This window comes from Sturnira hondurensis, unplaced genomic scaffold (genome assembly GCF_014824575.4).
Source record: "Sturnira hondurensis isolate 20B ecotype Veracruz unplaced genomic scaffold, ASM1482457v3 Scaffold0005329, whole genome shotgun sequence".
Lineage (NCBI taxonomy): Eukaryota > Metazoa > Chordata > Mammalia > Chiroptera > Phyllostomidae > Sturnira > Sturnira hondurensis.
In genome coordinates, this window is record NW_028077960.1 from 4,510,252 (window position 1) to 4,538,078 (window position 27,827).

The window sequence follows — 27,827 nt, forward strand, 5'->3', positions numbered from 1 at the left end:
GGTGAAGGGAAGGAGAAAGTTTGGGAGAGAAACATCAATGTGTGGTTGCCTCTCATATGTCCCCTACTGGGGACCTGGCCTGCAACCCAGGCATGTACCTTGACTGGGAATCGAACCAGCAACCCTTTGCTTCATTTTTATTTTTTATTATGAACATCTATAAAAGAAGAGGAAAACATTTTATCTAAAAAAATTTAACTTTATATACAATTTTTAAATATATAGAAACATAGTTTTTCTATTTTCACTTCTGCTCTTGCCCTGGGCCCAGCAGATATTATGGATGGGCTCGGTCCTCACCTACTTGACCCTCAGGTCCTTAGCTTCCTTGTTCAGAAAAGGTAGATAACACTGGAGTCCACGGAATTGGGATGAACTAGGTATGAAAGTATGGCTAGTATGAATTCCCTTACTCTCCTGAGGAGGAATCCGTGTTCAAAGATTGTTGCAGTTTTTGTCTTATTATTTTCTTTCTTTAAAAAAATGTGTGTGTTGATAGGGGCGGGGGCAATGCAAGGAAGAAGAACGAGTCTGAGGCTTGTTCGTAAGCAAATAGTTGAAGACACTGAAGAGAGAGATGTGTGATGGGCTGGGGTAGGATGGCTCAGAGGAACTGGCTTTGGCAATGGGGATGAAGAGGGAACCCCATTCACCCCCGCAGGAAAAGCCTCTGTGATTGGAGGTGTGTGTGCCTGTGTGTGAGAAAGGGGTAACTACGACTCCCGCAGACATCACCACGTATGACGAAGCTACTTCCCCTCACGCGGTCCAAGGCGCACACGCGCGACTCACGGCCACGCCCGCACACATTAGACACACACAGGGCATCCGAAGGTCCGGTTGCCATGGCGAGCAGGAGCGCGTGAGCCCAGCCTCCCCTCCGCCCGCGGCAGAGCCCGGTCAACTCCAGCGCTGATTGGCCGCTTCTTCCTTATTATGCAAATTATTTGCGTAGACTCCGAGGCCAGCTCCCTGACGTCATCAAGCACGGGGTCTGGAGCTCAAGGCTCATCTCTGGGAGGGCTCGGGAGGGAGCCCGGAGAGCGCCTCGCGGGGACTTCAAGCCAGACCCCAGTGTCCCGCCGGCTCCGTCCGGGCCTGCCACGCCCACAGCCCCGCCCCTTTTTAGTCCGCCCCACCCTCTATACTCCCCTCCACCAGGGACCCCGCCCTCTGTGCAGCCCCGCCAACCCTCCCCGCCCGGGCCCCGCCCCCTTCCTCTTGGCCCTCGCCACCGGTCCAGGGAGGGGTCGGCAGGACCTTCGGGACCGGTGGGACTGGGGGAGGGCGGACGGGGCGGGGACATGGCCGCTGCCCCTGGAGGGTCTGCGCCGCCCGTCGGCCCTGGCCCACGCCTGGGTTTCAGCACCGCGGACAGCGGCGTCAGCATGAGCGGGCTAAACCCAGGTCCTGCTGTGCCCATGAAGGACCACGACGCCATCAAGCTCTTCGTGGGGCAGATCCCGCGGGGCTTGGACGAGCAGGACCTCAAGCCACTGTTCGAGGAGTTCGGCCGCATCTACGAACTGACGGTGCTGAAGGACCGGCTCACCGGCCTCCACAAAGGTGCGCGGGGTCAGCCTAGCCCAGCCCAGCCCAACCCTACCCAGCCCTGCCCAACTCTGCCCAGCCTTGCTCAGCCCCAGTTGGATTAGAGTTAAGCTCAGCCCAGACTCCAGCCTCAACTGCAACCCCAGTCCCAGCCCTACCAGTCCAACACCAGTCCAATACCAGCCTCACTTCAACCCAGTGTCCTCCAAGATCACAGAGCCCCCAACTCAGAATTTCCTCTAACATGCTCCCTCTCATCATCACTCTGGTCCCCTAGCATGTTCTCCACTCTAACCTCCACTTCTTACCCTTCATCTCTTACATGCCAACGTCCCCCCCTTTCAGTTGGACCTCCCCCCATCCCTCCCATCAGACATCCTAAATCCTGAAATTTGGAAACTTATTCCACCTTCTAGGTCTCTAACATCCTCAATTTTCCAAATGCTGGACCTAATAATTCCTGGACATCCCCATCTTGTGCCACCCCACTGTGGCCCCCAAGCCCAGCCAATCTCCAGGGCCTTCTTTCCACTCAGACTGCCAACCCAAAATGTCACAGATCCAAACTCTCCCTTCTTCAGAATCCAGGCCTAGTTAACTCACAAGGTCCAATTTCCCTTCCAGGAAGCTCTCAGCTCCAAATTCCACCCTCAGATTTAACACTAAATCTCTCCCACCCTCTGCCAGAATCCCAACATTGTCTGCCTCTTTTGATTTGAGTTCAGAACCCTGACCTCAGCTCAAAGCTCCCACCATCTTGTGCCCCCTCATCCCAGGTTTCATCTCAGCTGAACCCACATTTCTTTCCTCTTCTAATATCCCCAATCTTATGCCTCACCTTTGCTCCTCCCCAATCCTCCTATGGCTTCTCACTTTCACTCCTTCACAGGCAACCCTTCAACCAGGGCCTTGTGGACCAAAGCCTTAAGGTGGGTCAGGTTGTAGAGGCAGAAAGGGATCTTCTGCCTGCCATTGCTAGAGAGACAGAGACACCATAGTCCTGTCCAGCCACACCCCTTTCTTCGTAGAGAGAGGGAGGAGGCTTGTTTACATGCAGAAAAGTCTGTCCAGGCTAGCTGGAGTAAGAGAGCCAGAGTCATATGTCATACATGGGTTGGGGAAGGAAATGATTTGGGGATAAACACCTTTTTGTCTCCTTACCTTCACCATACTGCAGTTTCAGGATTTGGCTGGGAGTGGGGCAGGCTTACCTCCTTCATGATCTTCCTAGGAGAGAAGTGGTGGGCCCTGGGTAATAGCTAAAAGTCCATTTCTAAGGGCTGAGAGCTGTAATCAGGCTGCCACATCTTTTCGACTGGGAGGTATTGGGGGAGTTTCTAGGCACACTAACGTAGGGGCTTTAGGAAAATAAATGCCCGAGAATATCTAGGACCAAATAGGTCACAGTGCATCTTCTACCCTTTGGTCTGAAGTTATAGTAAATGCAGCATAAAAGGACAAGACTGTACCACCCAGATTCCTGCTAGTGTAGTCTAGCCACCTGGCTGTTCATTCGTCCACAGAAATTTATTTTCTCATTTTCTAGACATTTATTTCAGTATGTAAATGCAAGTGAATCTCTTTGGGCCATCTTTACAATAAGGGAATTGTATAGCATATCTCTAATCCCCACTCTTCTCGCTCTTTTCACCATCAGTCTCTGAACTGTTTCCTCATGCCCTCCCTCCCTCATTTCCTTTATCCTTCTCCCTTCATTTAGTTCTAATTCTTCCTGTTTTTTATTCTTCTGTCTTTACTTGCTTCTCTGTCTTTCCATCCCTCCATTCTTCCACCCCCATCCCAAGTAATCTACACAGGCTCCTTTAGGCATCAACTGGGCCCCTGAACCCTTGAGAGAGGACCCCAGCCCCTGCCCAGTTCTGATGTTAGCTGATACAGCATGGTGGCAAAGGATGGGAGCAAATATGTAAGCAAAATCAGATGTGTGGTGACTTAGCTCCAAACCAACCCCCCACTCTCCAAGGCAGTGTTGCCTTACAAGATGATCAGGGAGGATCTCCAAGTCAATATCTTCCCCACCTTCTCCCCAACAACAGGGATGTCCAAAAGCCAGAGTGACTCAATTTTCCTTTTGGTGGCTGGGTGCAGAGGGAGGCAGCCACAGTGCTTTGAAAACAATCTCAATCTAGGAGTTAAGAGACCTCAGCCCTGGTCTGCCACTGACACACTCTCTGAGCTTCAGGTTTTCCTATTGATACAGTAAGTGTTTCTCTAATGTCCCTTTTAGTCAACAAATGGCAGCTATCCACCCACCTTAAGGGGTCAGCCACATAGAGGTAATAGGAGAATATGTTCCCATTTGCCTTTCTAGTCTACTGAGGTCTAACTGGAAAACTGTGCCAAGCTCCTTCCCACATTCATTTTCTCTTCCTTCAGTCTTCCTACTTCCTACACTCAAAGGCTCTTTTTAGAAACGGGTCTTACATTGCAACTCTACTTAAAACCTTTCAGAGGTTCTCTACTGCTCTTAGGAAAAAGTTCAAAATCTACACTGAGGTGTACAAGGCTATAGAAGACCTGATCCCTGCATATCTAACTGGCTACTCTGCTCCCATTACCAATCTCCAGCCATATTAACCTTCCATCCCCAACAGACTGAATTCTTTTTCTAAATTTACTTTCTATTTTTAAAATATTTTATTTATTTATTTTTAGAGAGAGGGGATGGGGTGCAGGGAAAGAGAGGGAGAGAAATGTCAGTGTGTGGTTGCCTCTTGCATACCCCCTACTGGGGACCTGGCCCACAGCCCAGGCATGTGCCCTGACTGGAAATCAAACTGGCGACCCTTTGGTTCACAGGCTTGCACTCAATCCACTGAGCTACACCAGCCAGGGCCCAACATGCTGAATTCTTGACTGAGTCTTCATATGTGCTATTCCCTCCACCTGAAATAAGCATCACCTTCCTTGTTACCTGGTTAAACTCGATTTATTTTTGAGAACTCAGTGTGCTCTTTGAGACATTGCTCAACTCCTGGGACCCAGTTGCATACCCCTCATGATCATTTACATAATCCCCATGAGGGCAGAGAATGTGTTTATCTTGTTGCCACTTTATTCCCAAGCCCATCATAATACCCCACCAAAATAAGTAAGTAATATCAATAAATATTCTCTGAATGAAGGAGTTCTCAATGCCTGTTGGAAAGAAAGAGATTCCTATCTCAGTGCTTCATAGCAGACTGTAGATTCTGTGGCTGAACAAAGAGGTATAGGACTGACCCTTCAGTTCAGTCCAGACCCCTCTGCCTTTATATACTAGCTTTTTAAAAGAAGTCAGATTTGGGTCCTGGCTGGTGTGGCTCAGTGGATTGAGGGCCAGCCTGTGAACCAAAGGATCCCTGGTTCTATTCCCAGTCAGGGCCATGTTTGGGTTGTAGGACAAGTCCCCAGTAGGGGGTGCATGAGAGGCAACCACACATTGATGTTTCTCTCCCTCTCTTTCTCCCTGTAGTCCCCTCTCTCTAAAAATAAATAAATAAAATCCTTCTACTTTTAAATAAAGAAGTCAGATTTGGGGCACAGTAACCCTTTAAGAGGCCCTATTTTGAAGCCTTGGGAGAGCTGACCGATCAAGCTCCTTGGATAGGATTGGAGGTCACTGGAAGTCCCCACCTGCAGAAGGCCTTTAAACCAGCCTCATCTTCCAAGCCTCATATTAACCCATTCCTCGGCTTCAAACTTAGAGGAAGGAACTGTTAAGAAATTGTGGGGGGTCCTGGGCTTGGATCCCAACTCTCCTTCTCCTCCCACTGAAAGTGAATTGGGAAGAAATCAAGCTGATTCTGGGAGACTCTGTAAATATAAATCCAAAAAGGGAGGGGAAGGCTGGGGTTAAGGATGAAGACAAAGCAATTTAGGAAGGTGTAATCCCAACAGGATTTATAGCTGGAGTGGTGAGGAGAGATGCAGGATTGTATGAGCATGTGACTAGGTGTGAGTACATGTGTTCCCTAGGTAGGAGGCCAAGAGCAAATGAAAAGGAGTCAGAGCCTGAAACATGGGCACCCCTCCCTTCAGAGAAGGTAACAGTGGCCTTGAGTTGGTCAACTTAATGTGGTCTTTCCAGGAAGGGTATTCAGGAGTTTCAGGAAACTCCCTGAGCCAGCCTCTTCCTCCCCAGGCTGTGCCTTCCTCACCTACTGCGCCCGGGACTCTGCTCTCAAGGCCCAGAGTGCACTGCACGAGCAGAAGACCCTGCCAGGGGTAAGTCCACCAGTGTTGGGGGGTGGGGATCACCTCAGGCTGGGGACATGCCCTACATGCATGGTAAAGCAGCATGTAGGAGCTGGATGGGAATCAGAAAATAGCAGCAGAATAATCTTTGTAGAAGGTTTACTTATGCCATGAACAGCTACAGGTTCTTTATTATATGCAGTCATCTGGCTCAAAGAAATGGGCTCCAGGCCCTTGGGCCAAGTGTTCCTCCCTGTCTTTCAGGAGAGGCATCAGTGTGGTTAGCTATACAATTTGTCCACCTTGGCTAAAATCATGGCTTCAGGTGTCATTTTTCACTGGTGTGAGCATGTATGCAGATATATAAGTTAGGGACTCTGCCGGCCTTTGTATCCCATTTTCTCCATTACTAGGGTCCTTAACAGCACATCCCTCTGGTTCTCTTCCTGTAATGTTTTTTGGGATGCCTTGACTCACCAAGATTGCCTTCCCCCTACATCTCAGACATCTGGCTAAAGTTAAGAGAAAGATGATTTTACAAGCAGCTAGACCATTATGGATTAATGGAACCTAATGTGGCCTTGACTAAAGGCTAATCACTGAACGAAAGGCAAAGCGGGATCTATTGACCACGTTGCAGGAAGAAAGTGGTGACTGTTAGGAACCTAGCATAAGTTCACCAAGAACCAATCATACTACCTATCCTCATTTTCTCTTGTCCAAGGAGTGATGTGTTTAGAACAAAAGCACTACTGAAATTCCCTGGGCAGGCCAAACTTAGTCTATCCAGTTGCAGGCCTCAGATTTAAGAGGGTCATTAGCCTATGATAAAGAAACCGTGATGGGACATAAAATATACATAAGATGATAGCTTGAAGAAATTGGAGACATTTAGCTGAAGGGGCTAAAACCTTCCTCATAAGGTGTACTGGGGGGTTTAGTGGGGAGGCATCATATATAATCATTAAGAGTACTAGTTTCTGAGTCTCACAGACCTAGATTTGAATCCCAGCTCTGCCATTTACCAATTCTGTCACCCTGGATACATCGCTTAGCCTCTTGAACTTCAATTTCTCATCTCTAAGGAGTAGGTTAGACTAACAATTCACCATGCTATCATGAGGATTAACTGAGGCTTAGCAATTGACTGTCACAAAGTAAGATCTTCATAAATATTACTGTTCAGGGTGGGGGTAACCACATTCAGATTCTAAAGAAAAATTTGGTTTTCCATGGGTGGCCCCAAAGTGCAGGATCAGGATCAGGATCAGTGGGTAAAAAGGACAGACACACTAATTTCAGCTCAGTATAAGGTAGTCATCCCTTTGAATCACAGATGTCCAGCAATGGGATGAGATTTGCCTAGAGCTGATCAAGCTGTTAAATGGAGTGTCAGATCCTAGAACCAATCCTAGTAGTTGAAGCAGTTTGAAACTCACTCTTGAAGATTCAGTGTCAAGCAACACCAACTTATCACCCTCCCAATCCTCTGCACGCAGGTGCTGGAGTCAGACAAATCTGGGTGTGGATCAGGCCCCACCACTCATTAGCTCTGTGACTCAGAGCAAGTCTTTATCCCTTCAAGCCTAAGCTTCCTCCTCTGTAAAACTAAGAGTATGGATTCTTACAATAATTAAGTGTGCTCCTCACAGTAATTGGTAAACAATAAGCACTGTGTGAATCAATAGTTAGCTGGTGGTGGTAGTAGTAATAATACTAACAGCATTAGTATTAATAGTAGAAGGAGTAGAAGTCATTATTCATCCAACCACGGGAGTAAATGACTTCTGCTGGTAAAGTTGGAATTGTCATTGAGACAAACTGTAACATTTCTTGTAAGAAACAGCATGATAAAAGCACAGAGGCAAAAGGAACAGGATGGGTGTACAAAGAAGTGAGAAGTGTGAGAAGGGCCCATGTGAGCACGGGCCAAGCTGGAGAGAAGGTGCACAGAGGGCAGTGGTTGAAGAGGAAACTTTAGATGCCAGGCTGAGAAATTTGGACTTTATCCTGAAAGCAAACAAAAGGCCCAGAAAAAAATTAAGATGAGCTTTGGGAGAAGAAAATCCCTCCTCAACCAGCCACAGGGCTCCACAGATATAGAGTACCTAGAGAGTTCTTAGAGGCGGAGGGTCCCTGATATAAGAAGTTTTAAGCCCTAGACCACTAGGGTCATTTCTAAGATATAAAAGAGGAATAATAAGAAGAAATAGTTATGGATTCTAAAACTTCACATATTCAAAATCATTTAATCCTCTATGAAGAAGGTTTTGCTATTGCCATTCCCATTTATAGATAAAGAAACTGAGTCATAGAAAACAAGTGACTTGCCCAAGTTCATGTAGCTAGTGAAGGGAAGATCTAGGCATTGAGGCCAGGTAGTCTGGCTCTAGAACTCATTCACTGTTACCTGAGCCAACCTGGTGGCAGACAGGGCTCTTAAGTTCTGGAAGGGTTGGTGACTGGATACATCTGCCCCCTCCCACCCTTTCATCTGCAGTCTTCCAACATAGCCTGGCTTGCTCTGGTACTGCCAGGATGGGCTTTATTCACCCTTCCCAGTTTAACAAAGTGAAAATTAATATTTAATTCTCCTAAATGAAAATCAATGACTGTTGGCCAGCCCCAGCAATGTCCGTGCCATCAATCTTTCCTCTGGGCCTGCCAGGGACAGCAGCAGCTTTAGTCACCTGGCCTCACGCCCACCAGCATGGATGGAGGTGGGTGTCCAGCTCTCTGCAAGCACTGAGTCTTGGGCACAGCTACCAGCTGCTGGAGAAGCAGGAATAAGATCAATCTGGGCTCCAGGAGACAGGCAGGACTATCATTGTGAGTCCGGGAAGTGTTGGGTCAACTCCAAAGAGAAAGCCTCAACCCCTAGGGGAACTTTCATGGTAACTGCTGGACTGGGACCTCCCCTTGGTTCCTTTTCATCTGCCCCCTATCAAAGCTTGGCTCCCTACTCAAGACTTTCTTCAGATTTCAGTGGTTTGTCCCATCTTCTGCAGCTTCTTCCCCATGAAGCTGGAACCACTTCTTTCAGCCTCACTTTAGGCTCCAGAATGTACCCTGAAGAAAGTGAAGCCCAACCTCAGCCCCATCTTCAGAAGGCACCCTCTTACTTATCTCTCTCCTTTCTTAAAAGCTCCTTTCTCTTGAGCCTCCACCCCTTCAAACACTGTGAAGGAGAAAGACATAACTGAGTACACTTGCTTCTGTAGGTTGTACCCTACACAAAACAGCTTGAGTGGAAAAGGTAAGTAGGGGCCAAAATCCAGCCATAGTCTACTTACCAAGCCATGAGCATTAGTGCAAGAATGCATCAAGCCAGAAGATGGGGCACATTTTTTCTAACTCACACAAAAGTATTCATGTGCTAGCAGCCACCCAGTGAGTGAGTCAGAGCCTTCACCCTCAAGGAGCTTCCAGTCCAGAAATAACTCATTGCATTTCAGTGGGTTTTTCATCTGAGTGTGTAAAGGCAGCATCAGGAGTGAAGAGGGAAGAGAAGCTTATGAAGGACATGCTATCAGAGCTCAATCATGATCATATGTCATCATGTTTGAGGGGCTAGAAATCTAAAAGACAAAGGGCGTTTCTGGAATTCTGGGGACAGTGTGAGAACTGGCAGGGAAGGTGTCTGGCAAAGATGGCTAAGGCTCTGTGTGAATGGAGAGTATTGTGTATGCGGGGCAACAGGGAAGGCAGAACTCAAGTCTTGTTATTGGAATCTTGGGCTTTACTGGGAGACTGGCGATGGGAACCATGGGCAGATATGATCACTCAGGCTACAGTGTGAAGGTTGGGTTGGAGAGGAAGTAACACTGGAGGCAGGGTGACCCTTAAAACACTGTTCCTTTAGTGCAGATGAATGATGACACTGATCTAGAGCTGAAATTGGGTGGGAATAGGGAGAAGATGATGCCCCTGAGGATATCTATATAGATTCTAGAACCAGTGGGACTTGGCACTAGATTGAATTAGAGGAGGGGGTGAGGTAGAACAAAGTGATGAAAATGAATTTTGCTTCTTATCTGCTTCACTCTTCTCTGCACCCATGACACCTCTCTTCAACTCATCAGTAGTCCCTTCTTTGGAATGGTTCTGATAAATACTCTTCCCATGGTGGGGGAAGGGGCCGAGGGCATGAGTGCTGAGTGGAAGGAAGGGTTGGCATCAGGATGTAAGAGTCTGAAGGGGGAAGTGCTGAGCTTAAATGCAAGAGTTTTAGTCAGGTCAAAGAGAGAAGGGGTAGGGTCTTGCCTTCCTTTTGCTGATGGAGGCAGAAGGACCAGGACTGTGTGTATCTGTTCTGCCTCCAACCTTCTCCACTCTACTGCCCGGAGTAGGTTGTTCCTTTCTCTGACCTTCTCTCTCTTGATTTCCCCTCCAGGGCTGGGCTCTGAAGGAGACATGAGCCTGGATTCCACCTAGGAAACTTTCAAGGGAATAGGTGCTCAACTAAGGCAAGAGGTCACCTGGGAACCCATGACAAGTTCTTGGCCAAGGAGACAATGCCTTCTTTTCTCCAAAGGAGAACGATGATTACCTCACCCCACTCCCACGTCTGTCCCCTGGCTGTGGCAGGACCAACACAGGGTAGGGTTGCCCAAGCAGCTCGTGAAGGCAGCTCTTTTTCTCCTCCAGACACACAGAATATACCTAAGTCCCGGTGTCCTCCCTAACCACTTTCCATTGGAGACTGAAGGCCCAAAGCTCAACTCCATCCTCATCCTCTTGGGCTCCTACCCTGTGGACTTACCCTGTGTCTCCAGACTCCCAAGCTGCCAACTTCCCCAACACCTAAGCCATAAACCTATAAATCAGCCAATATTCCCTCCTCTCCCTCAGTCCCCACAACCTCTAGAACTTTAGACCAGTTCATTCTTCCTAAACACGTCTTGAATCTGTCCATCTCCTTCTATCCTGCTCCAGGCCACCTTTACCCCTTACCAGTGTTCACTGCCTTTCCAATCTTTTCTCTTTTAATCTTCCCCTTTCCAATCTTTTCTCTGCATGGTGACAGTTGTTGGGCTCTTTCATAAGACTATTCTCCTACTTAAAATTCTTCCCTGGATTCTTATTGCCTTTGAAATACAAAAAAGTCAAAATCTTTATCATGGTTTTCACAACCTGCCCCTGCCTTTGTTTCATATCCTTCCTTTAAAAAACAAGACCCCATATTATATCTCGTTCACATACCAAGATCTGATTCTCCTTTTTACCAAAGTGGGTACAGAGGCTCAGAAACCTTACAGTTGCCAGTGATGTAGCCAGGATTTAAATCCACATCTATCTGACTCAGAAGTAATTTGTTCTACCCTGGCTACCCCCATGCCAGGTGCTTGCCACAACCCTTGCTCCTTATTCAGACAAGTCATCTCCCGTGCTCGGCTCCAAGCCCTACCTCTTTTTCCATTATTCAATTTCCACTGAATCTCCACAAGATTCAATGACTCTAGTCCTGCAAATGACCCCCCACAGCAAGTCTGCCTCCTCCATGAAGCTTTGCCTGAATCAATCTCTCCCCCTGGAGTCAGCTTTTCCCAGAGCACATCACCTTGCACTCCTCCTAAGGCTTTGGTCCCTCCGTGCTCCATTACTTGTGTTCATGACTTAAGAACAGAGTCAAGCAACACAAACAAAAGTCATGGACTTCAGTGTCAGACAGAACTGGGGGCAGATTACAATTCAAACACTTAGCCACTATGTGACCTTGGACAAGTGATTATTTTTCCTCAGCCTCAGCTTTTTTTCTTTTCTTTTCTTTCTTTCTTTTTTTTTATAATATGGGGACAAGGATATTACCTGGTGGAGTAGTTGGAAAGAATTTCAAGACAATGTATGTAAAGTGCCCCTGGAGGGCCCTGGTACATACTAGGCTCTCAGTAAATGGTGGCATTCCCTTCCCCTCTGTGACTTCCAGGACAGGGTTCTCATCATCATCCATGTCTCCCCTGAAAGGCCCAGCTGAGGGATCTTCCCGGAGTTCAGGAAATGCTGGCAGCATGCCCAAGTGCTGGAAAGGTGCCCAGCCTGTGACTTCTGGACTCTGCCAGGTCCATGTGAGACATGTGCATACTAACTAATGTCCACTCTCCAACAGAGCGGTAGGGTGGGGGAGGGGAAAAGGGTGTCTTCACAGAAACCCAGCTAGGGAGGCAGCCGTGGTGGAAATCATTGCTGTCACATGTGCCCTTCACCCTAAGCTCCAGAGAGAAATTCTCAGGATCTATTTAAGAACGAACAAAATAATGATGGTCTTCCTTACCCTTATTGCCCCCAACTCCAAGCTACTCCTTTCCTTTTCTCCGGCCATTCTCCTCCCTGTCTTTCCTCCATGATCCCATTATCCCTTTGTTTTCATCTCACCTCCACCAAGATTTCTCTCTCCTTGCCCCTTCCTAGGTCTCTCTTACTCTTTCTCATCATTTCTGTCTTCCCATGTCTCTCCATCTTGTCCTTTGTCTCTGCTCTCTGTGGCTCTATCTCCTGGTCTCTCCTCCACAGTTACAGGTAGCCAGGACCAGGAAGGGGTCCTTTCTTCCTGGTCCCTGGTCCAGGCCAATCCAGACCAGTCCAGCTCACCCTGATCTGCTTGGATTGATCTCTCAATCCCTCTATAGACTGAGGCCTGAGTCCTGCCAGTGTCTCAGCCCCCACCCACAGCCTGGTACACTGTGGGTACTTCACCACCAGTGGGTGGGTATGTTAGAGCAGATAAGAACCTGAGTCTTGGGTGGAAAGGAAATTGCACTGGTTCAGGTTTGGCCTGTTTTCCTTTCCCTTTTTTTTTTTTTTTAAATAAGCCCTCCCCACTCCTCAGCCCCAAATTTGATCCAAAGGAAATTGCTCAACTGTGACTGCCAGGGCGTTGCCATGGTTACCGGGTAGCACTTGTGCCTATGGTAACAGGAAGCTGCCTGTTGTCTCGGCAACGACCACATTGGTAGAGGATGGAATGACCCCTGATTGATGCAGAAACAGTGCATTTCCTGAGGGGAGGAGGTCAGATCATCACCTTCTCAGGCCAGATGGGCATCTTTTCCATGACCAGGAAGGCTGCTGTTCTTTCCTCCTGGCACTCAGCTCTGCCCCCAACAATGACTCCTCAGATCCTACGCACCCAGCCCTTAGCAGTTTACAAAGACCTTCTTCGTCCCCATTATCTCATGTGATCCCCACAACACCCATGAGAGGAAGGTGGGGTGGGGATTCAATCATGAATTTTCTCAGGTGGTTGGGGGCTGGAGATGTGCGGGGTGTGCAGAGTGGGGCAAAAGTAGGTTTACAGTTGTAATACAAATAAGTAATACAATAATTAATAAATAAGAATACAAGAATAAACTCTGTGCTTTACATACTCTCAACTGTAAACCTACTTTTGCTCCACACTGTATATTTACATCACCTAGGAGCTTTTACAAATTACACAACTGCCCCAGTTTGAGAGTGTCATATGGTCCCCAGATGGTTCTTATCTACCACTGATTAGGGAAACCCTAAGTTGGAAGGTAAATTAGTTGGTGGAGGAGGGGATGAAGGAAGGAATCAAGCTGTTTTCAGGTTTATAGCTTAGATGACTAGAAGAATCAGGTTTGGGTGAAAAGATGAACTCTGGTTTGGGTGTGTCAAATGGAAACTGCTAGTGGGACTTTCTAGTGGGGACGTCCAGCAAGCAGCCATACACATGGGTCTTAAGCTCAAAAGGGAGGTGGGCTGGATGTGCAGAGCCCTGAGTCATCCCTGCGGGGACAGTAGCTGAGGCTGTAGGTGTACATGAGATTATCTAGGAAGAACGAGAGTAGCAGAATGAGCAGGGCTGAGGATGGTGGTCTGGAGAACTCCAACATCCCCAGGAGAAGGGGACCCAGGGAGGGGACTGTGGGTGGAAACTATGGAGACACAGAGCTTGGGGAAGGTTTTTCCCATTCAACAAGATGAATAAGAGAGGGTAGCTTGATGGAGGTCATACAACCATTAAATGGCAGAGTTGGGGATAGATAGCCCTGAGTCTGATTCCCAGATTGTTTAATCTAAATAACACATAGAATTATATCCTATCTGAGCACAAACTACAAAGCCGAAATATAAATTCTACCCTCCCACTCAAAGCCCTTCAGGATGTCCAGGAGCCAGAGGGACAGGCTTCATGTGGTCCCTGCCCAGAGCCCAAGGCAAGAGAATCTCTGTAGCCTCCACAGTGTCTTGTTCTTGCCACTGAGCTTTCTATCACCCAACCTTTAGGCTTCGGCACCTTCTAAATTCCTATGTTTAAGGAAGGAACCTTTTTGAAAATCTATAAACCAAACATGAGAGGGGTGGAGTACAGAGTTCAAAGGAGCCAGAGTTTAGATCCTGAGGGGTCCAAGGATGGAGAAGTCAGAGGCCTGAGGGCCAGGCAGTCATGCTGACTGGGTGTATTGGTCCAATGTCTTTCAGATGAATCGTCCAATCCAAGTGAAGCCGGCTGCCAGTGAGGGCCGAGGAGGTAACTTCCCTGCCTGACAAACCTCAGGGTATCACCCATGTAGGGGATGGTGGGTGCACTCCGGGAGTCCGTCCTATTCAGGGTTTATTACTAGAGCCTCCTTGGGTCAGGGGTCTAGAAGTGGGGTCCAGAGTTACTCAGTACCTGAAACAGCTAAGCCACACCAGCTCAGACTAAGAAGGATGAGGTCCCAGGGCCCCTAGACCCAAAAGAGGCAGGAAGAGCCTAGGCAGATGCTGGAGACAGAGGAAGGGAGCTCTTGTTACCTTGCCCATGAAGAGAATTCATTCCTGTTTTTCCATGTTGTTCATTGTTTGAAGAGAAAGGTTGAAGTTATTCTCCTTTTCCAGATTCTTCTGATCGCAGAGAACCTTAATCACTCTAGGTTGGGGCCACTTATGCCTTCATTGCAATTGCCTGGCTATTCATGGTCATAGATGAGTCTGGTATAACAGACTTTGTAGCCATAGTAAGAAATTTGACTTGATGTTAAAGATCATGGAATGAATTGGAAAGTTTTTTAGCTGCACTATTTTCTGGTGCACAAAGACCAATGCTTCTTAAGGACAGGAGGGATTGAGATCCTGTGCTTTTTGACAACCGACTTCATTCTGGCCAGCTTCATGCTAGAAAAGCAATGCTAGCTAGCATCTCGTGCCATTCTTGGTGTCTTTCTTGCCCTTGGGCTTTACACCTGCCTGGCAGTTCTCCCTAATGTCTGCTGACTCTCCCTTAGATAGACTCTGCCTGCCCTACCTAAGATCAGCCATGGCTTTGTTCGGTGAAAGAAGCTGCCTGCCTAAAGTCAGGGAGAGAATGGAACCCAACTGATAAACATTTATTGACCCCTACCAATTCTGCACACCCTCTTAGACTTCATGTTCAACACAAGGAGCCCTGGTAGCTCCATGGTTCCATTGTGAGTTAGTTCTTCCAAGAAATCCTTCTTTCATCCTTTAAGATTATCTGACTGACCTCTGGTCTTCATTCTCAGTTTTCTGTCAAGATATTATCACACCTTCTTTGCCTTGAAGAGATATTTCCAAGCTTCCTCCCTTCTCTCCACACATATATCCTCCTTTCTCATCTCGTTCTTCTTAGAAAGGTGTTTGAAAAGTTCCAGACTGCATACCAAACCCCTGGTTCACTTGTCCCAAGAATTTCTGCTTGAATCTGTGTTAGGCATCAAGGCCATTTTTGGCCATTTTCTATGTGCTGTCCACAAACACTAGACAGTCCCAATAGCCGAGAGGCTACCCAGGAGTACCTGAGTGAGCTAAGAAGCAGACAGATTGGGATTCAATTTATTCAACCATCCAACCAACATCTTCTGAGTAATGTACACCACATTAGAAATACAGATGTGAGCAAGGCAGACCTGCCACTTGGCCTCATGGAGCTCTGGAGTGATGAGAGGATACAGACAAGTAAACAAGGGGTTACGATTCAATGTGATCAATGCTCTTCAAGTCCTGGGTACACGAGCAAAGGGTGACTAGCTTAGTCTGGGAGATCAAGGTGAACTCCCAGAAGGAGAAATATTTAAACTAAAATCTCAAGGATGAACAAGTAGTCAGCAGAAAAGGGAGGAGGGGAGAGAAAGTATTTCAGGCAAAGAGAATAGCATGTACAGAGCTCAAAAGAACATGATGCAACTTAGAATCTGGTTCAGGAACTACATCTACAGTGCTGGGGGCTCTCCTGTTGTTTGGAGTCTAACACAACTTATCCAAGGGAGGGCAGATTCACAAAGGAAGCCTCTACGCCGATAATGCTTCTGCTTGTCTGGCACGTGTGTCCTGGTCACTGGCCCCAACTAGTGGCATCAGCCTGAATTTGATCATTTTTCTTCCTTTTTGATCAGGTTTTTCAGGTGTCACAGCATTGACAAAGTCTGTGCGTGTGGCACCCCACCTCAATACCTGTTTATAATCAAAGCAGCTCAAGAGAGCAAGAAAAGCACATCTGGCTGAAAAATAGGTTTGCCTGGCAGTAGAATTCATAATTTCAGTGGTTGCATGTTACACAGGTATTTCTTGACAAGTGTTGGGTCTCAAGGAGCGTATACTTCAGATTCATCCATGGATAATTCTTCTTGCAGATTCAAATAACAAGATCTCTCAATTCCTTTCTGCACCCACTTTGAGTCTCCAAATGTTCCCTGGTCCATATTTAAGAGAGGGGAGGCATATATACTAAATCTTGGGTCTTTACAACTTGTAAGTATTTTACTACCAACTGATCTGTGTTAGATAATATTGTTACTAATCAAAATGTGTTCCTTTTCTCCAATGTTGTCATATATCTCTTCTAAAGTGAGTTCAGTTCTCTGCTGAATTTTAACACAAATGAATGCTTTAGAAGCCCAACTTTTAAAATTGTATTGGATTTTGCTTTTGAAATACAACATTTCACACCAGCGTGCGACATCTTTTGCCACTCAAGTCTTGTCTCTGTGATTCCAAACATTCTATAAACCTTCAAATTAGTGGCCACAGCTGTCCTGATATATTGGAGCCTATGCACCTACATACTTTTCAATATTCCTGAAAGTCCTTAGTTTACAGTTGAATAATAATGATTTCTATATCTGATAAGAATACTGGCATTAAAACAGACATAATCCAAAGAGTACCAAGGCGAATCTAACCTTCCAAAATTCTGCTATCTTCTTCTAGAAGAAATTATTAGGGTTTTCTTCCTCTAAAACAGGGGTCACAAACTCAAATGTTACAGGAGGCAAGTAACCCTAAATGGGCAAGATCATCATGATTTAATAAAAGTTTATATTTTAATTATATTAAATGTTGGCAACTAACTCAATCTTTTAAGTGGACCAGCACTATGAGAGTCTAGTCAAACCTATCAGGTTTGCTTCTTTGACTCAAAGGCTTCCATTTTTCTTCCATTTGCCATACAGTAGTATTCTATTGTACACACATATAAGTTTTTAAACAAAAACGGTTACTTTAACATTCTGTCTCTTGAATTTTGATGCCAATTCAACAGAGTAGTGTTTCTCTTATTTTTTAGTGAATAGACATGAGGTTTGTGGTTGAAATATCCTGTACTTCGAGCACATTGTAATTGCAGTGCTTTTAGAAGTCATCAGTGACATACTCATTCCATGCTTACAATGCAATAATAGTAGCAACACAACAGGATTTGCCTGATAAAAGGTGCTGGGTCCTCTTCTTCTGTAGTTGCCCAGGCAGCCTTGGTGGCACTTGGAGTGCCAGATGGTCATCCAGGTCCCCATGGACCATACTGTAGCACCCTTTTAATGTATCCCACCCAGTCCCCAATAAACTCTGCAGCTAAATTCATGCTGTTCATATACTCCAAACTCCATGCTTATATATTACATCCTGGGGCATGCAGCAGTATATTCTTTAAAGTAATGCATCTACTTTTCCAAAATAAAATTATCTCCTAATATAGTAACAGCACCCATTTCCACAGTAAACATGTATAATGCCAAAAACTTTCCTCTTGGCATTTGGATTTATTTGAATGTAAACGTTAAAATGTTGACCTGCATAAAAATTCAAGGTTTACATATTTCAAAAGATCGTACAAGGCCAGAGTTAGAGATCCCCAAACCTCTCAAACAACAGTAACTAAATAGGTCTATTTTATTTGCTCTTCAGCATAAAGACTGGTTGACTTTTCCTAACTGACAGTGTTTCTACTATGGGAGCACTAAAAAAATAAGATAAATTATAAGTACCAATCTTATAAGAAAAGCATTTTTTAGTCTTAAGGCAAAATCATCAAACTCCTGTATATTCTTTGCTCTCTTTCAAGTTTTGTAGCATTAAATCAGTGGAGTCATAAATCACAATAGTGACTGCTCTGCTTGTTCTGTCCCCCAACTTCACTGTACTTTTTCACTTAGCAAATATTTGTTTCCAAGATATTAAGGTACAGAAATAGGTTAAGTAATCAGTCCATGTGCTCTTTTCACTTTATTTTTTAACTAAAATTTTAAACATTCTCTGAGGTGAAGCATCTGTTTTTTAATCTTGAAATTTGATTTAACTCAAAATTTCATTATCTGCTTTTTTTGTATCAACTTTCCTATCACTATCCTGTAATTGTTTAAATAATTTCTCCCTGTACTCGCAAGGGCTTGTTTAAATATCAGCTTGGATTTTGAGTAGTAAATATATATTTTTATAACTAAGTGAGCTATATTTTCCAAATTTTTTCTTCTAGATTTTTTTCAGTCTTTAACAACTAGACTTTGAGTTCAAGTCAAATTTTGAGCTAGAATTTTTAGAATATCATAATAGTGGGTCATGTCCTCTTGTGGAAATCAAATATAGACCTTAGCAGCTACTGTTCTGTCAGTCAGTTGACGTTCATATCTGTCTTACACCCTTATACTTATTTAAAATTTTTAAAAGTATTCTTTTGACTAAGACCTGACTGGATGAGTTTCACAGTACTGCTTAAGACTTTACTCAAGTTAATGATTCTTTTACTGAAATGCATTCTACCTCAAAGGTAAAAAAAAGTGCTCTCCTGCTCCTGTTGGGTGGCTCAGTTCATTGGAGCATCAACCCATACACCAAAAGGTTGCCAATTCTATTCCTTGTCGAAGCACTACCTAGGTTTGTGGGTTCAATCCCTGGTGAGGGTACATTCAGGTGGGAATTGGTGTTTTTCTTTCATCTCTCTCTCTCTCTCTCTCAAATCAATATAAATATATCCTTGAGTGAGGATTTAACAAAAATTAAAATGAAAAAAAAGTGCTTTCCTGTAGCTTGATTCAGAGCAGATCACTCAAAGCTGATTGTTTTAGCACTTTTAGGTCATAGGCATAGCTGAATCTCTTATAAGCCCTTCAGATACAAGCATACAGCCTGCAAAAGTAAAAGGCATCTTGGGAGGCTGAGGTTCTTCTCTTTAAATGGAACCTAGAAGCCGAGCTGGGTTTACCTTTCTTACTCACCTCCTGTCTCTCCTGGATTAGGATGATGACAGTTCTTTCTTGGTCTAAGTCCCTCTTTTCAGCTACCCTTAAAGCTTTGCTTTACTTTACTTTTTAAAAAAATTGTGGTAAAACAGAGACAACAAACCTCACTATCTTTACCATTTTTAAGTGTACAGTTCTATAGCATTAACTATATTAACATTGTGTGCAACCAATGGCCAAAACTTTTTCATATTACAAAAAACAAACTTTGTACCCATCAAACAATAACCTTCTATTCATCCTCCCTTCGTCCCCTGATACCCCTCATTCCACTTTCTCTTTTTATTAGACTACTCTGAATGCCTTATATAAGTGGAATCATGCAGTATTTACCTTTGTGACTGGCTTGTTTCACTTATAATGTCCTCAATATTTACCTATGTTGTTACATGTGTCAGAATTTCCTTCCTTTAAAAGGCTGAATAATATTTCATTGTATGTATGAGCCACATTTTATTTGTGCATTCATTGGTTTGGGTTGTATCAAACCAACCCATTTGGTTGCTTCCTATTTCGCATAATGCTACTGTGAACATAAATGCACAAATATCTCTTTGAGACCCTGTTTTCAATTCTTTTGGACACATACTCAGAACTTGTGTTGCTAGATTACATGATAATTCTTTTTTTTTAAGATTTTATTTATTAATTTTAGAAGGGAAAGGAAGGAGAAAGGGAGAGAAATGCCAATATATGGTTGCTCCTCATGCGTCTCCTGCTGGGAACTGGCCCCTGCTGAGAACTGGCCTGCAACCCAGGCATGTGCCCTGACTGGGAATCGAACCGCGATCCTCTGCTTCACAGGCCCGCGCTCAATCCACTGAGCTACACCAGCCAGGGGATAATTCTTTTTTTGGAACCATCATACTGGTTTCTGTAGTGGCTATATCATTTTACATTCCCACGAACAGTGCAGAAGTGGTCCAATTTCTCTACATCCTTCCCAACAACCCTAGTTATTTTTGTTTGTTTGTTTTTTATAGCAGTTATCCCAATGGGTGTGAGGTGCTAGGTCATTGTGGTTTTGATTTGCATTTCCTTAATGCTTAATGTCGTTGAGCATTTTTTCATGTTTCTTAGCTATTTGTATATCTTCTTTGCAAAAATGTCTATTTAAGTCTTTTGTTCATTTTAAAATCAGATAATTTGGTTTATTGTTGTCACTGAGTTGTAGGAGCTTTCTATATATTCTGGATATAAACCCTTTAACAAATATATGATGTGCAAATATTTTCTCCTATTTTGTAGATTGCCTTTTCACTCTGATTTTGTTTTTTGATGCATAATTTAAAAAAAAATTTGATGTTGTCCAATTGATCTATTTTTACTTTCGTTGCCTATGTTTTTGGTGTCATACCCAAAAAATCGCTGCCAAATGCAAGGTCATGAAGCTTTTCCCCTATGTTTACTTCTAAGGGTTTTATAGTTTTAGCACTTATGTTTAAGTCTTTGATCTACCAACAGAGATGGAGATGAATGGTGCAAGGGATCTAGAAGCCAGCACCTCAGGCATTTCTTTGGGCCAACTTGAGGCAGGACCTTTTTTTCTGGAATAACATCTGAAGAAGATGGAATGGACTGACTCTGGGGTCTCATCACCATCATTTGCTGTATTAGAATCCTTGACCAGCTGCACAAGGCAGCTTCATGGAGATGGGTCTCTTGGGCCCAAACAACTTGGTTCAGGTTCAAAAAGCACTTGGTAGAAGAGCAAAGAGTATACATTGGTTGCCAACAGGAAAATGCAGTTATACCATTCAATTGTGTGTCTTTCCAACTACATCTCAATTCCACACTGATGCTATCTTTCAATTCCTCCCACTTCAGGAAGGTTGAGCCTCGCTGTTTGATATTCCTACCCACCACCCACGGAATATTTTTATTCAAACATTTCTGACCTATTTCTTATAGACTCTTCTTTTTTACCACACTGGTACAGTTGGACCTGGAGAAAATTGAATTATCTGGACTAAATCACATTATCATGTGTCTCTGGGAGCATTAATCAGTCCTCTAAATCTTGATGATTGTGGATTTGGGGGCTATTTTCAGAGGTCTGGCCTGTACTTCTCTTTTACCAGTTCTCTTAAGACATGTATCCCACCATTTCAGAATCACCTAAGGCACTGTGTCCTAATCATCTTCTTATCAAACACCGTTAAGGTCCCTAAAAAATGGCAAAGAGGATACCAGGATTCAAGGTGATATCCGGGTAATAGGCAGCACAGAGCCTAGCCTATACCCTAGCCTCATTTTAATTTCAAATTCTATGCAGCCAGTAGCCCAGAACCGTAGTGTCCATGTGTTGTCATGAAAGTGAAAATTTGACCCTGACTGGTAAAGCTCAGTGGGTTAGGCAATGTGTCACAAACTAAAAGGTCACCGGTTTGATTCCTAGTTGGGGCACATGCCTGGGTTTGTAGGCTGAGTCTCTGGTCGGGGGCATGTGAGAGGCCGATTGATGTTTCTCTCCCTTCCCATCTCTCTAAAAATAAATAAATAAAATATTTTTAAAAAGAAAATGAAAATTTGTAACTTGGGAGACTCTCACTGGGAAAGAAGGCTCATAGAATTTCATGATCTATGACATCACCTTGAATTAACAACCATCCTGGAAAAAAATCAACAAGAAGAAGAGCAGGTGAAAGATCAGACTGCTGTCTACACAACCCTTTTTCCCATCTTGGGGGCTCTACCTTAGCCTCAACATCTCTCTTCCTACCTATGGCTACCTCAGTGCTATTATTCCACGTGGCATGACATCTTACCTAGGTACCATCACCATCTTGTAGACCCTTCCCAATGACACAGGTGCAGTATAAATTAGGGCATCATTAAGTCCCTTTAATCTTGGGACTCCAGTCCCTCTGGGCCTTTGGCAGCCACGTGGACATACTTAAGTGTCCCAGCTCAGAACAGTGGCACAGTCTTCTGGAGTTTCACTCCCTGACCAAATGGGACCTGTCCTCCAATGTTAAAGCAAAGCCAGCAGCATTATATTGGTCAAGAGATTCAAAAGGCCTTTCCTGTTTTCTCAGGTTCCTGAATAGACCAGAGGTCCCTCTTCACACACCTGCTGGAACTCTATTCTCTGTCTTTTAGGTCAGTGGTTTTCAGAGGACTTTCCTTGGAGAGCCTCCAGGGGGTACTTGGGGAGAATGAATCGAGAACAACTCCAGCATGTATGTGCACACACATATTTTTCTGCCTTCAGTCAGAGTAGTGTTTGCTTTTCTCTTATATTTTGAACTTCATCCTAATATTTGTGTCAGAAAAATGGATTCCACAGCTTCTTAAAATAAAAACTAGGGAGCCAGTGATGTGTGCCAATGGCACTGTTCCGTGGCTAACACTCCCAGAAGCACACTTACCAGATCGTACTCTCACCACAGAAGGTTAGCAACTCCTCTGGAATTCTGGCCACGAGTACATTACACATCTCTTTTCCTTCAGGATCACTGGGCAGTAATCCTCTGGGCAGATTCTGCTGAAACACACTATTCCTATCCCACATATACCATAGCCCCTGTCTTTCACACAGACACAGCATTGGCAGAGAGACAGACAGACATTTCAGGACACCTAGATGGTATCCACAGGGAAGCCTAGGCTGGACCCCACACCATAGCCTAGTTGGAGATTCTCTCACTACCCACTGCTAACTTTGGGTAGTGCGTTCTTCTTTTTGACCTCCACCAGCCTTCCTCCCCTGCACACAAGATCCAAGGATACCCATCAGCCTAGCCAAGCTTGTAAGGGAGTAAAGGAGTTTGGGGTGGGTTTTCTTGAGCTCCAGGACCTTGAAGGTGGAGCCTGAAGCCAGATTCCCACCCACGTCTCTCTCAACTTGTATCGCCTGGAGAAAGCCCCATATTGAATTCAGCAACTTACCTTGGTGCAGGAAGGAGCAGGGCTCTGACAGAAGGCCCTGAGGACTAAACCCCTCTACTCCAGGCTCCTAAACAGCAGTCCTGAGGGCCTGGCTTGCTGGATGTGAGGCTAAGACCTGGTCTCCAGCCCCAGCTCTCCAACTTTCTCCAGTGGACACAGGCCCAGCTTGCAGTTCCTTTCCTGGCATTTTTGCCACTCTCACAGGAAGGGTGGGTGCAGGGAGGAATCAGAGTTGTTCTCAGCCATCCAAGTCTACAGGCAGAACTTGTTCTCCCTAGAGAGGGATCAGGGTAGGAGAACGGGGGAGTCAGAAAGGAGGCGGCAGGCCCTGGCAGCTCAGTGAGGGAGGGCGGTGGTGGAGGTGGGAGGTAAGGAATGGGGTCAGGAGTTCAGCAAGTGTAGTGGGGAAGATGCTAATGCTGGAGATTCAAGAACCAGAGCTTTTCCCTCTCTTTAGGTGTTTTTGGGACACCCGGGTTGAGTTTGAGGCTGGAGTTGGAGAGTGCTCATTTCAGAGTCTGGGGATGAGGCTGTATGATGAGACTATTGCTTCTTGTGCTGCTTTTTGATCCCTCCTTGATTTTGAGCAGGAAGGGACATTGATTCTACCCACAGCCATCAGGCTAACCCACAGAGGTGTACTTCTCTCCCCCAGACCCAAAGGCCTCCTCTGAGGCCCTCTTCACTTAGCAGGGCTGAAATGGTCCAAAATAGCCAGGCTTTCTCAAACTTTAAGGACAGAAAGGTCACATATACAAAAGATGCACACAGGGCTCTACCTAACCAAGATAGGAACTGAACCAATTTTCGCAGGAGCAGCAGTGAGACTTCCTCGGTTTCCCGGGGACCCAGGGTTCCCTGATGGAAATCTGGGTTGAATTCCTTTCCTCCAGATCTGTCTGTAGGCCATCCTGCCCCACAAAGAAACCCCTCCTTGTAGCCTAGAACCTTCTCACTCCCTACAGCTCCCCAAGCTAAACTGTCCTGAGCGGCCGTCCTAAGTTCCTCTGACTACTCTGAGGAGTCTGAGAGGACTTAGGGTCCCTAAGTCACTCCTGGGTTTGTCCCCAGAGGACCGAAAGCTGTTTGTGGGGATGCTGGGGAAGCAGCAGGGTGAGGAAGATGTCAGACGCCTGTTCCAGCCTTTTGGCCATATAGAGGAGTGCACGGTCTTGCGGAGCCCGGATGGTACCAGTAAAGGTGACTGAAGCTGCTCTCGGATTTCCCGGTGATCCCGCGTCCCTCTAGGCCACATGACCTTTTTGCCCTTTTGACCTAATCCTTCTATCTTGATCCAGGCTGTGCCTTCGTAAAATTTGGGAGTCAGGGGGAAGCTCAGGCGGCCATCCAAAGTCTTCACGGCAGCCGGACCATGGCGGTGAGGACGGGCTCGGGCCCAGGGTGAGGCCGGTGGGGTGGGGACGGGCTCCTCCTCTCTGCAGGCGGTCAGTGCCCCAGGAAAGGGCCTGATGAGCGAGGCACTCGGCCCAAGGCCAGGGCTGGGGTCTGGACCAGCCACTGCGGCCTCCCCTGCCCTACCCAGGGCGCCTCATCCAGCCTCGTAGTCAAGCTGGCAGACACGGACCGGGAGCGCGCGCTGCGTCGGATGCAGCAGATGGCAGGCCAGCTGGGCGCTTTCCACCCGACGCCGTTGCCGCTAGGGGCCTGCGGTGCATACACCACGGCGGTAGGTGCAGGGCCTCTGGCGGACTGGTGGGTGGGGCAATGCCGGAGGTCGGAAGCAGGGGCAGCGGCCCGCTGCTGGGCCATCCACATCCTTCCCTCTTCCCTCCCAAAGATCCTGCAGCACCAGGCAGCCCTGCTGGCGGCGGCACAGGGCCCGGGTCTAGGCCAGGTGGCCGCAGTGGCCGCACAGATGCAGCACGTGGCGGCCTTCAGCCTGGTTGCCGGGCCGCTGCTGCCCGCAGCAGGTACAGAGAACAGGGGGCGGGCCCCCTGCGGGGAGGGGCATATGGGAGGCGGTGGCCTGACTCTGCGACCTCCTTCGCCACCTGCAGCCAACTCCCCTCCAGGAGGCGGCCAGGGCACACTCCCAGGTCTCCCGGCGCCCATCGGAGTCAATGGATTCGGCCCCCTGACCCCCCAGACCAACGGGCAGCCAGTCTCTGACTCTCTCTACAATAACGGGCTCTCCCCTTATCCAGGTGGGCCCCCCAACTCCACCAAAGTCTCCCTAAAATGGAATGGGGAGCGGGGAGGAGGGCAGGGAGGACTCCCCAGGAAGGGATTTCTCTCCTTCCCTGTTACTTTTCCCTCGACCCTGCCCACGAGCCTGCCTTCACTGTGGCCTTGCGCGTCTCTCTCCGCAGCCCAGAGCCCCGGCGTGGCTGACCCCCTGCAGCAGGCCTACGCTGGGATGCACCACTACGCAGGTTTCACAGGGCTCTGCGCCGCCTGGGTGGAGGCAGCGGTTTGAAGGGTCCCAGAAAGAAGTAGGGAAATGTGGGGCATGCTCTCTTTTGAGGAGTCTACTCTCCCCAACCCGACCCCTGAACGACCTAAGTGTGAGAGTTACTGTGGACCGGGCTAAATTGGTCAAGGTGGCCAGGCAGATGGTGCCCTGCTTGGGAGGCGGCTCCTGGAGTTCACTGCCCACTCCCACCTCTGTCTCCAGCAGCCTATCCATCGGCCTACGCCCCAGTGAGCACACCTTTTCCCCAGCAGCCTTCGGCCCTGCCCCAGCAGCAAAGAGAAGGTGAGGGATGGGGCTGGATTCAGAGCCTGGTGGGACTGGACTCAGAGTCCCTCCCCTGGACCAGCCTGCTACTGTTCCTGCAGGACCGGAAGGCTGTAACCTCTTCATCTATCACCTGCCTCAGGAGTTTGGTGATACAGAACTCATCCAGACATTTCTGCCCTTCGGGGCCGTCGTCTCTGCCAAAGTTTTTGTGGACCGAGCCACCAACCAGAGCAAGTGTTTCGGTAAGCTGAGCCCCATCCCTCGGCCTCTCCCACTCACAACTGTCAGATTTCTCACAGAGCCTAAGATTGTTCTCACGCAAGTCAATGATTCCCAAAGGCTGGGCATCTAGCACAAAGCAGGGTCACAGACCAGTGAGGAGGCTAAGTAAGCCCAGACCAGGAACAAGTCTAGTTCAGGTTTATCTGGGAAGGACAGGTATCTGAAGGATGTTTGATAAGGTCAGGCTCTAGGGTCTAGCCAGGACAGGAGGTGTTGGCTGGGACCAGGGATCCCTTCCAACTCCAACTGCAGTTCAGAGGACCAGAATGGGAGCTGTGGAGGGGGAGAGTCAGCCCATGCTAGGAAAAGACAGGGAAATACCCCAATCAAGAGTAGTGCTGCCTGTCCTTCCAAGGATCACATTTGTATGAAATTCAGGCTGTTTGCCCATGTCAGTATGAGTATATGTACGTGTATGTGCAAACAACGGGGTGTATGCTTGATGGAACTGGCCCCAGGGCAGGGAGAAGATGGGGCTGGTCAGAGACAAAGGAGGCCCTGCCAGGCAGAGTTCCCAGCTAACCCCTGTGCCCAAACCCCCAGGGTTTGTTAGCTTTGACAATCCAACCAGTGCCCAGACAGCTATTCAAGCCATGAATGGCTTTCAAATTGGCATGAAGAGGCTCAAGGTCCAGCTAAAGAGGCCCAAGGATGCCAACAGGCCTTACTGATCTGCTCTCACTGACCAGCCACAGAAAGGTGAGTCCTCATGGACCCTTGGCAGAGGGGCCTGAATGATGGAGACCCTCTCAGCTTTGATGTTCTCTTTGGAATGTTGGGGTACCCATCTCCTAAAAAGTCTGGGAGAGAAAAGCTGGCAGTTAGGAGGAATCCTTAGTTGGAGACTTTGTGTTTTTCCTTCAATCCAAGGACTGAAATAAATTAGACAATGTTCCTGTTCCCATCGTCTGAGAGAGACAATTAACAGCAAGATCAACCAGTTACTTCTACTCCAGAGATAGCCACAGTGGGGCACGGGGGTAGAGAGTTCATGTTGGGGCAGGGCAGGGGGGTGGAGAATGAGACTAGGAAAGTAGGTTTGGGCCAGCGTGCAAAGGGCCTTGAAGGCCGAGTTTGGACTATATGCTGGTAGAGAAGATGGTAGAGAACCATGAAGAGTTTAGGCAAAGAAGGAACATAATGTAAGGATGGGGAAATGGCAGTTAACATGGAGATGAGGAAAGAAGAGAGTGCGCTGAAGAAGCAGGACCAGCAGGTCTTGGTGGGTGATGGGGAGGGAGATGACAGGCTCTGTTAGGTTTTTGGCAGGGCCAGCTGCCTGTGACTTTCAGAGACTGACTATCTCAGAAGGTCCCCAAGGCCCTGCCTCACTTGAGCCACCCCAGGGAGCCCTTTGGGGGTGGGTGCTAGGCTGGGGTCATCTGCCTAGGACCCAGGGTCTGGCTTCAGTGGCTCAGGCTGCTGCCTTGGCCGTGCTACAGCTCTGCTCCTCTGGAGGAGAGGCCCAAGCACTTGCCTAAGCTGTAGCTGGTGGGGCAAGCTGCTCTTATCTCGCCCTCCAGACTGATTTTTGCCTCCCCCCCACCCCTTATCAATTAATACCAACAACAGATACCGAAGAGTGAGAAGAAAGGAGAGGAAAAGCACAGAAGCACTTAAGCAGCCCTTCTTGAAGGAGCAGCCGCAGACGGGAGTGGATTGGACCCAAGGCCAGCGCCTCGGGCTCAGGCTACTTTTAAGGATTGTCTTCTTCAAGTGGGTTGCTCTATGCC

General features: G+C 47.0%; 1 protein-coding gene across 3 annotated transcripts; it reads left to right on the forward strand.

Annotated features, from left to right (window-relative positions):
- The first annotated feature begins 1,208 nt into the window (after positions 1 to 1,208).
- Positions 1,209 to 27,730, forward strand: CELF6 (CUGBP Elav-like family member 6). Of its 3 annotated transcripts, XM_037047107.1 has the most exons (13): positions 1,209 to 1,566; positions 5,696 to 5,778; positions 14,191 to 14,239; positions 24,183 to 24,311; positions 24,410 to 24,489; positions 24,655 to 24,798; positions 24,910 to 25,042; positions 25,130 to 25,276; positions 25,442 to 25,504; positions 25,747 to 25,827; positions 25,911 to 26,054; positions 26,638 to 26,793; positions 27,667 to 27,730. In XM_037047107.1, the coding sequence occupies exons 1-12, from the start codon at positions 1,305 to 1,307 to the stop codon at positions 26,763 to 26,765; spliced, it is 1,443 nt and encodes a 480-aa protein (XP_036903002.1). In that variant the 5' UTR covers positions 1,209 to 1,304; the 3' UTR covers positions 26,766 to 26,793; positions 27,667 to 27,730. The 3 variants fall into 3 exon arrangements, with proteins under 3 accessions (XP_036903002.1, XP_036903004.1, XP_036903005.1); XM_037047109.1 differs by lacking the exon at positions 25,747 to 25,827; XM_037047110.1 differs by lacking the exon at positions 5,696 to 5,778 and having other exon boundaries at positions 1,503 to 1,566.
- The last annotated feature ends 97 nt before the right edge of the window (positions 27,731 to 27,827 follow it).

What these genes read in the sequence shown, in the direction of transcription:
- CELF6 (XM_037047107.1), top strand. Translation starts at nt 1,305, where the DNA reads ATGGCCGCTGCCCCTGGAGGGTCTGCGCCGCCCGTCGGCCCTGGCCCA. An exon ending in ACGGCAGCCGGACCATGGCG is followed by an intron (nt 24,490 to 24,654) that starts GTGAGGACGGGC and finishes TGCCCTACCCAG; the next exon opens with GGCGCCTCATCCAGCCTCGT. An exon ending in TGGGATGCACCACTACGCAG is followed by an intron (nt 25,505 to 25,746) that starts GTTTCACAGGGC and finishes CTCTGTCTCCAG; the next exon opens with CAGCCTATCCATCGGCCTAC.